This window comes from Physcomitrium patens, chromosome 19 (assembly GCF_059467195.1).
Source record: "Physcomitrium patens ecotype Gransden chromosome 19, ASM5946719v1, whole genome shotgun sequence".
Taxonomy (NCBI): domain Eukaryota; kingdom Viridiplantae; phylum Streptophyta; class Bryopsida; order Funariales; family Funariaceae; genus Physcomitrium; species Physcomitrium patens.
In genome coordinates, this window is record NC_143428.1 from 3341822 (window position 1) to 3352055 (window position 10234).

Sequence of the window (10234 nt, forward strand, 5' to 3'; positions counted from 1 at the left end):
GATGCATTAGAATTGGAATTGGTGTAGTTCTATTACAAATAGATACAAATAATATACTTCATTGTATTACTTTTCATTCAAGAAAATTTGTAAAGTCCAAGATTAATTGAAGATTGATGACATAATATTTTGTACTTATGAATTTATTTCAAGTATGGTCTCACTATCTAGAAGGCATTTTTCATCCAATCTTAGTTTATATCAATGATAAAAATCTTAAGTATTTCTTATCAATATGCTTATATATTCTAAAAGATTAAGCACTACATGACTTTCCAAAATTATGATATTTTAAATACAACAAAACTTTAGAGGTTATTTAAAGAGATTTTTGGTGGCTTTAAAGCTAGAAAGTTTTCAAAGCATTTATCCAATTTTATAACACTTCTTTTCAAAGAACAACTCTACATCATCATCTCTATGAACTTTATATAGAAAATAACAAAGTTTTATATAACAATGAAAATATAACTAAAGAAAGTTTAAAAACAACAAAACCTAATGCAAATGTTATAAGAAAATGACTTATATTCTAAATTAGTGATAAGATATGGTTTCAAAAATATAATATTAACTTAAAAGTATTAAATTTATAATTAATAAAGAGTTTCATTTTTTAAAATATTAAAAAGATACATTCAATCTTTATGAGCACAAATTTAGTATAATATAGAATAGTCTTGTTAAATTTCAAGTGATGCAATTTAAAACTTTAATTATAAATAAGTATATTTTTGCAAAAAAAATCTTTTACTTGTAAGAAATAAATATACTAGATTAAAATAAAATAATAAAAGAATTAATTTTAATATATAAAACCACTAGATTTTAATAAATTATAACATTGATAATAGTCTTAATTTGATTCTTTAGTATATTACTTGAAAGACTAAAAATTTAAGATTAGAAAACCATCTAATTTAGATTATTTTAAGAAAATAATTATGATAAAACTTGTCAGTAAAATGATCAAAATATTTAAAAAAAAAATTATTGATAGAATTTACAAACCAGGTTACTAAAAGATTTTTTTTTTTTTTGGAAGATTTGACTTCCAAACTTAACAGTGAGATTTGTAAAAAGCTAAAATAATCTAAAATAGTCTAAAAGCCTACATTCAAGAAAAAAAAGGTATTTTAAATATAAGTAGGTAAATAGAACCTTCTTAAATCTTCAAAATATATTGTACCATATATTCTAACAAATTTCAATATGAATAAGTTGTGAATTTAAAAAAGAAGATTCTTTAGATTAAAAAACAAAACAAAGCAAAGTTATTGCTTTCAACAATAATTGCTGGTGTATCATATTGTTTCACAAGTTAAATGATTTAAAATCTATAACATGTTTCAAACAAGATCTAAGTCATCAACTGTGATGTTGGCGTTCAAACCATGCACTTCAACCAAACCCCAAAACATATATTACATCCTTCTGTGCAAAGCATACAGATAGCTTTTATGACGAACTGTTTAATTACACTGCGATTATGTATGACCAGTAACAGCTTTCCGTGCTTCGACTGCTGTTGCTGCTTCACCAACAATTGCCCCTACGCCAGGACCCAACTGAGCTTTCTTCTCAACTTTTTCTAGAACATCCTCATCATCCTTTGAAAGCGGTACTGTTCTTGCCTGCAAAGAGAGAGACGCAGCAAATTAAATAAATGACTACAAGAGCGTTAGACAAGCGGTCTTGATTCTCATGCCATATAAGTAACGACGACCAGTTCATGCAATATGTAGCACTAACTGGTATGGTTTTTACGTCGCCCACACATATGACAGAATGCATTTTCTGGATTTATAATAAGGGAACAAGTCCATTCGTACCAATTCACGGAACTTCAAGATGTAAAACATCTCCAAATATCTCCGAGCTTCCTGCCTGTGCAATTTTGAAACATACTTCCAGAATCCGTACACCGCAGACAGTGTCATAAGCCGCTCGGCATATATCTTCCAAGTGTAGCTGCACCAACATATAAATCATCAGTTTCTCAGATAATAGATTAATTTGGCAGCATAGAAAATGTATGGTAAATGACTCGTGGGTTAATCTTCCACGTAGCAAAAGAAAAAGGAATTAATTTGACCCACCTGGAATATATGCGTTGTAATCCAGCTTCAGAAACTTTATTCCAAAGTCCAGGCTCATTTTTACATTTCTCGAAGAAAGCAACGATCTGTTCAGCAGCTTCATCAGGATAATAAGGATCGATATGATACCCAGAAATCCCATGCTCAATAATCTCAGCTGGGCCTCCATGACTCGTTGCAAAGGTGGGAAGTCCACTTGTCATAGCTTCGACCACTGTCAGACCGAAACCTTCATAAAGTGCAGGCTGTACAAAAGCTCCTTGAGAATCTGCAATGTAACGGTACAACTCTCCATTTCGAATTCTATTTGTCTGTGATCGGATCCATCTGAAGTTATTTTCAAGCTTGTACCGCTTGATGAGATTGTGCATCTTCTCAATCTCTCTAACTTCTTCCCGGTCCTTCGACTTTGAAGGATTGATTTCGCCTCCAACAATTACCAAATGTACAAATTCTTTTAGTTTCTGGTTCTTTCCGTACATCTCTACTAACCCTGTGAGGTTCTTTACTCTGTCGAGTCGAGCCATGGAAAAGAGAATGGGCTTTTCCTTGTCAATCAACCCACTGTAAAACAACCACCAAAATAAGTCAGTCGCTTAAATTTGACGATATGAAGCATCTAAACATCTAGGCTAACACTGTAACCCACAAGGGACTGGAATGCATGATTACATGTAGCAACACTTATTATCTACACCCGTCAAAAATTTACGTATTAGGTTTACAAAAAGTACAAGTCTCAAGATTTTTGGGAGAAAACTACTATTACTGTCGTTTCTTCGATGACTTTCATACAGAAGGACGATTAAAGATACGAGTCAGTCCCTTGGTGATTCAAGAACTGCACATGCTACCCGCTTTCGTGACTTACATATGCTCATCCGTCTGTTCAGGGCTATAAAGGAGCTCCTCAATAGATTCCTGTAGACTTGTCAAGCGACGTTCTTTGTCTGCGAATGGATAGTAGATGTTCATATCTGCTCCTGGGGACACAATGTTGAATTTGGGATCAAAGACGTCTATGCCATTCACGACTCGATACAACCCTGGCATTGTGAATGCCTGATGGCTTTCATACTGTCCCACGGTATCAGCACTGCAAAACAAGGAAAAAAAAATCAGACAAATAAATTCATGCAGGCCACTACTTCTCAGCTGGTTCCGACAAGCAAATTCTACTGAACAGCATCAAGCTCCTTAGATACACAATGTTCAACTTGTAGTATCATTGCACCTTCCGGCAATCTCTTGATAGGTGCTAGTGATGATGAAGTCCGCACTATTCATCGCAATGAGATCAGCAGTGAACTGGCATGAAAAGTGATACTTCTCTTCAAAGTCCTTCCAATAAATGTCCGAGTCCGGATACTTTGTCTTCTCCAACGCATGTGCAATAATACACTGCAAGACAACGAAGGTGATGATGTCGATAGGGGTTATTTAACAACCCTCTTCACTGATTGGATATAGTGACAAATAGAGAAGCAACTAAACACTCAAGTAGAACCATATCTATCTTGGAAATATTAGTTGACAAACCTGAGTTACATCAAGGTAGTGAGAAAGAAGCGTCGCGACCAGGTTACCATCGCTGTAATTACCAATAATCAGATCAGGCCGCCCTTGGAGCTCCCCAAGGACTTCCCTGGCCGCGTCCTGAACACACAGAAATTCACTTGTCACTCATATTCTTCATGGATGCCATGCAGGGAAAAGCATTAACATTGCTTGAATGAAAAAAGAGCAGCATGCTGACAATAAATGAAAACAGGCGTTGCAAGGTTCTCTAACAACTAGTTTCCAGAGATTGCTGACCATCATAACCGAAATCTCGTCTTACCTGAGCATAGTTTTCCAAGTAGGGGTAAACATCAAAACGAGAAATCCAGTTCTTCAGGATGTTGCCTTCGTGTTGGAAAGGAACACGTAGAATCCTCGAATGCTGAGTGCCTGAAACCTTTTCGATACGCTGGTTGACGGTAGTCCCATTAGCATTAGGAATCAATCGTGTGAGCTGTCGAAATTTGCCGAACACCCGAATTATTATTTTTGCAGCCACATGAATCAGACGATCTGAAGATTCTACCATCTACTTGGAAAAGAAAAGAAGTATAGCAAAACTGAAAACTCTTAGTGTTCGGGTGAGTGTTGAACATACAATAACAATTTGCGGCTTGAAATCCAACCCTTGAAGCTGAAGATTTTCCAACATTTGATTTTCCAGAGCTCTCACTTGATCCAATATGTAAACAACCTGCACTCCATGCCCACAATATGTAAAGCTTCAATCATATAATCATTCAATAAAACTGCAACATTATTTTCCCTTCAATACCCATATTACGCCACATTATGCTACGAAGAAACATGAAGAAACCCAGAAGTAGCGAGATAATCCCTAAAATAGAGCTGTAAATGTGGTTGATACCTGACCACCAGTATCAGGCAAGCCAAGAACACCTGCTTGACCAAAGTAACCATGAGGAGAAACAATGCAAACGGTGAAAATCATAGGAATTCTGGCTAAGAACTTTTCTAGTGTGTCTGGGTCAGGAGCCTGGAGCAGATCTAGTAACAACTTCAAGGTTTGCAGCACACGCCCTGCTGTATTTCCCCAACCTTTTTCCAAACCTAACTCTTGTAACCTGCAATAATAAACGTTCAGATTCAAAACTCACTTTTGAAGGTGCTCGTCCTGGTGCTTAAAGGTGTCCACTAACCACAAGTACCAATTGTATGGTGCATCACTGCCGTCAACAACTCTTATCACAACACCAAAGCAGATCATGCCTCCCAAAAAAGGTCCCAAAAAAGCTATGGTACGACTAACATGGATCATGCCTAAATATCACAAAAGTAGTGAAGAATATGAAAGTATGTTTATATCTGCCTACAATGGGCATCTTTCCTGTGTTAAGTAGGACGACGTACCTGTGTGCAAAGCTGGAAAATGGAGTATCCTCTGGGAGTTTTGATAGGGCCTCTTCAGCTCTAACTAACTGAGGACGAAACCTAGAAAAAGTTGCAATCCGCTCATTGAGCATCAGCGTCTGCTTCCACATAATGTCCATATGTCAGAAAAACGCGGTCATGCACACAGTACTCAACGCATTAAGCCCTCTGCTGGCCATTTCGCATGCTTTCAAGACGTATTTCAAAAAATAATCAACAGCAAGGCAAATAAATATCCCAGTACCTCTCCTCGATAAGTATGGAGGCGAAGGAATTGAAACAAAGGCTCCATGCTCTCTGGATTTTGAAAGAGTTTAGAAGATAAGTGGCGATTCAAAAACTGTACACCATGTCCAATGGATGATGGTCTTGTCATGCGCGGAAAGTGCGCATTGAAGGGCTCAAAATCCAACTCCAGCACATATAGATCAATTGAACTGCATTTCCGGGAAATAATCAATACGGCTATTCAATACTAATCGCCTTTGCAATGGATAGTGACCAGAGAAAGAGAGAAAAAAAATAGAAAATAAAAAAATAAATTATACTTAATATTTACTATCAGAAAGACTTCATATCAGAAATTCTTTTAACAGTACCTGACCTATTAGTTCAAAGACTATGTGACTATTACTTTGATGAAGGTTGAAAGTGTCTTGTGAAGATCAAGATAACAAAGGATGGTTTAGAGAATTACTCAGAGCCAAGGCTAAGCTGTTCTTTGAAACCCAAGTATTCGGACACGCTAAGCTCTTCCACAATGAGCTCCTCCACATTGATGCGCACATACTCCCAGATTCCAGGCCTTGGACGCACGGCAAATCCAACCCAAGGTGGCGACACCATGGCTTCCTGAAATATCGAAAAATTTGCCAGTGAGTTAAAAGCTATATAAAGACAGTCCACGGTTCATTTCTTATCAGAATCTTATTAAAATTAACTGGAGTTTTCAAGATTTATGAAAATTATACCTGGCAATTCTGAAGAAGCTTTCCAATAGCAGTGTCTTGAATATGGGCAGCATCGTGCACAGCAGCCAGTTGATCTTGCAAATGATGCGGTTGAAGAATTGAACGACCTTGTGCCACATAGCTGGCCAGAGTCCAAACAACATATCAGATGCGTACACAACTACACACATTTTACCAGCTGCTGGACATAGAGTTTTTTTAAAAAATATTAGGAGCTGGTACTGCAAAAACTAGCACTTCTAGTAGCGATGCATGAACAAGCATCTCATCAACCTTTCGGAACAGGACACAAGTAGAGCCCGGTCTCACACAAGGTTACTCAACACAGAACTACAACTCAAAAAACATTTGCAAAATCCGTTCAGCGAGACTCGATCATAGCCACACAGAAAGTCCATTGGCACAGGTCAACCATGGCAACCTCTCCAAAACAACGTTTCAGCACATAGAAAAAAGCTACATCACAACCAATTCGCACACACACAAACAAAAAAAGTAAAAAGTAAAAGAAAAAAGCAACAACTGCTATATTATTACCCTTGCAGAAGGTGGAGCAGCTCATTGCGATGCTCTTGCAAAGAGCTCTCCACTCGCTCCTTGAGGCTCGTAAGACGCCGAAGCGTCGGCCGTGGCTGCGACATGTTGCGATCGAACCTTAAAAAACACTCCCGAGAGGCGATCTCCGATTCCCACAATAATCAACCTGCAGGGCCGACTCAATTGAACAGCCTAACAGCCTTAATTCCAAAAATCCTAACCGGATGAGGTCCAAAAAACTCGCTACAAAACCCGTAAACCGTTCCGAAAATATCCACAATACCACAAACAAGCGACAATAACAATGGAAAATTCACGTATCTATACTAATCGTGACGGGTGAAGGTGAGCCCTCCCTAGCCAACACGTCGAACAACCCCCTCACTCTGCCTTGTAGGTAGGTGGCGATTCCGTTTGGTGAGTAGACTCCCGATCGACCTGGTGACCTGGTACCTCGTGGCTCCATCCTGGTGTGCCGTTCCGTGTGCAATGTCACAGCTGAGACGTGGTGATTCCAGTCGGAATCTGCGCGTGACATGGTGTTTCTCTGCTGCGTTGGACATGGACGTGATTCCAGTTGGAATCTACACGTGACGTGGTGTTTCTCCGCTGCGTTGGACGTCCTTTTCGTCTCTCTAATTTCTTAATCTGGTGGTGATTGATTGGTGTGCAGAACGTTGTAGTTCAAAGTGGGACCTAAAAGTCCATTAAAGAGATGTAAAGAAGAGACGTAAGGTAAACAACTCAATTCCCATCACTTAAGCATTTTAGGCTATCTGTTGTATGGGTATGATAAATTAAAAAAATTCCTTAAATTGAAAAATAGAATTTAGGAAGATTCCACGTTTTTTCATATCTTTTTGTCCACAAAAATTTAGAGTGAGTTTTTTAGCTGAAGATTCTGTTTCATATACACTTGTCATATAGGTTAACCTAATTCCAACCAATGGTTGATTACAAAGAAGAGAATGCTTGATTCCAACCAATTTTTTTTGAGTTGGCATGAAATTAGCTAATAGCACCGTAGAGTTGAGACAAAATATGCACTAAATAATGTGCAACAACAAGGTATTAGAACTAATCAATGAATCATGTCAAATTGATTAGAAATAGACTACCTTATTTGGTAAAAATAAAAGGATGGTTGAGAATGCATTATCTATTTTAAATATTGAGATAGGAACAAGAGTTCTCAACTTCTTGAGATTACTTAATAACCCCAAAAAGCCTCTAGAAGAGCTAATGAATAAATATTACTATAGCAATAATTAAGAATGAGAACAAACATCCAATAACCTTTTTTATATTCATCACCAAGTTTTAAACTTCACAACTCTGCATTGACAATGAATACTTTTAGGTGGATACAAGATTTCATACTAATAAATAAGTTCTAGGATTTCCTATCTATTCTATTTTTGAATATCTAATTTTTTCAATTAGTATTGGTTCTAACTAAGGACATTTGTAGGACCTGATTTTGTGGATACTAATATAGGCCATCATGTTACTACTTCATTTTATTTTTAGATTGTTCTTATCCTTTGTTGAACATCAAGTCTTCAATATACTTCTTAACAGTAAACTGCTAGCGATTATGGATGAGCATATAAAAAACATATATATATATATATATATATATATATATATATATATATATATATATATATATATATATATATATATATATATATATATATATATATATATATATATATATATATATTTTTGCGGTTAATATGTCCAATCAAGAAGAAGCTTTAGCTAATTGAATTAGTATGTATTATATTGTCTAAAGATGATATTATACAAGGATCTCCACATCTTTAATTGAATACAATAAGTCAGTGAAGGATTTTATTAGTGTATAATTTGAGGATTTTAAAAGCAAGATAAAGGCAACGATCTATCTATAAGACTAATATTTAGACTAATAGTAGGTTGAATCTATAAGATTAAAGGACATAGGATGTAATATTCTAGTGTCTAAATTTTAAATTATTCTACTTCTTCTATTGACTTAAGATTTAGTGTACTTTTGCATCTTTTAAATTCAATTCTTCTAAATGCCTTCAAAAACATTTCTATTAGTTGACTAATGATTGAAATAAAATCTACTTGGACTTTAATTTTATCTTAGTTTTTTTTAATAAAATGTTAGTCTATTTCAAAATGTTTACTTATGTCATGGAATATGAGGTTCTTTATAATTTTTATGACATTCTAACTACCTTAATGAATCATAATCGGCTTACTATCATCAAATCCTAGCTCTTGAACTAACTTTCTCAGCCATACTACTTCACAAGTATTATTAGTTCAATACTCTATTTTGTATAAAGATCTATTAGATTTATTTATTTATTTATTTATTTTAATTTCATAATATATAGTTTTTTTAAAACTAAAACAAGTATCTAATGATTGAAGTTTTTTCATCAAGAATGTTATTATAATTGGCATTAAAAAAGCCTGACAACATGATATCTTCTTTTCTTAGAAATCATAGTCACAATAAGAGGTATTTCTATAGATATTCTGAAATAAAAGCTCATGTGGTTCATGCAGATAAATACTTATTAAAGATGTTATAGATCCAATATCAAAGCAAATCTTTGTACAATAATATTATTGTTTTGCAAACTCTTACTAAAATATCTTATTCACCATGCGTGTATCTATTTCTTGTGGCAATTTGATTGATTCCAAGAAAAATACATGTGATGGAGGACATTTAAGTATAGAATATTTATCAAATATAGGATTGACATAATCTATTTGATAGAAAAGTATATCATTTCTTATTTAAAGAACTTCAATACCTAAAAAATTTGTCATTAGATTGAGGTGTGTTATTTCATAAAAGATATTAAGTTGTTTCTTAAGTTTGACAATACTAGAAGTATTTGAGTTGATTATTGATAGATTGTCAATATACAATATCAAAACTACAATGAACTTGCCTTCTTGTTTGTAATATATATTTGAATTTGAAATTATTTTTCTTATTTCTTAGTTCTTTAGGTTTGTATCAATTTTGATATACCATTTATAGGGATTTTATTATAATTCATATAATAAATAATTTAATATATATATATTAGATGTATTATAGTGGATTTTTCATATCCCAAAGTTTTTTCTATGTACACATCATCTTTTAGCTTCTCATTTAAAAAGGTTGTAGCAATATCTATATCTTCAATTTTTTACTTATGATGTGCAATTAGCATTACAATGGTCTACATAGATTTCTATCTAATTGTTGGTACAAAGGTTTCTTGATAATACACTTTTTATTGCTATTAGAAGCTTTTAACCACAATGCTTGCTTTATATCTTATTAATTATTGATATCAAGTTTTAACTTATATATCCACATAGTTGTAGTTAGTTTGAATTATAATGGATACTTGACAAGTATTTATATATGGATATGCTTGATAGAATTGAGCTAAAAATTTATTGTCTTTTTTTATCAAAGATTCATAATAATTTGTTCAAATGATACTTGTTCACTACCATTTCTTATTGCTTCAACAAAAGAATATACATTGTCAAGTCAAGTATAATCTTTGTATGATTTTGGTGGTTGTTTAAAGCACTATGATCTTTGTAATTTTAATTCTAATTGGTTGATCAAAGCTATTATCAAGGACATAAATCTGAAAGGAA

General features: G+C 34.3%; 1 protein-coding gene across 1 annotated transcript; it reads right to left on the reverse strand.

Moving 5' to 3' along the window:
• Nucleotides 1-1400: 1400 nt before the first annotated feature.
• LOC112272772 (sucrose synthase 3) lies at nt 1401-6939 on the reverse strand. Its single transcript, XM_024500867.3, has 14 exons — nt 6560-6939; nt 6023-6143; nt 5749-5903; nt 5296-5488; nt 5031-5149; nt 4528-4744; nt 4258-4353; nt 3940-4113; nt 3639-3755; nt 3334-3500; nt 2971-3195; nt 2100-2663; nt 1833-1971; nt 1401-1634 (listed from the first exon to the last, which is right to left on the reverse strand). Exons 1-14 carry the CDS (start codon nt 6661-6663, stop codon nt 1488-1490), a joined length of 2538 nt encoding a protein of 845 aa, XP_024356635.1. The 5' UTR covers nt 6664-6939; the 3' UTR covers nt 1401-1487.
• Between the last annotated feature and the right edge of the window lie 3295 nt (nt 6940-10234).

What these genes read in the sequence shown, in the direction of transcription:
- LOC112272772 (XM_024500867.3), bottom strand. Translation starts at nt 6,663, where the DNA reads ATGTCGCAGCCACGGCCGACGCTTCGGCGTCTTACGAGCCTCAAGGAG. An exon ending in GAACAGACGGATGAGCATAT is followed by an intron (nt 2,664 to 2,970) that starts GTAAGTCACGAA and finishes GTTGTTTTACAG; the next exon opens with TGGGTTGATTGACAAGGAAA. An exon ending in TCTTGAAGTTCCGTGAATTG is followed by an intron (nt 1,635 to 1,832) that starts GTACGAATGGAC and finishes CTCTCTTTGCAG; the next exon opens with GCAAGAACAGTACCGCTTTC.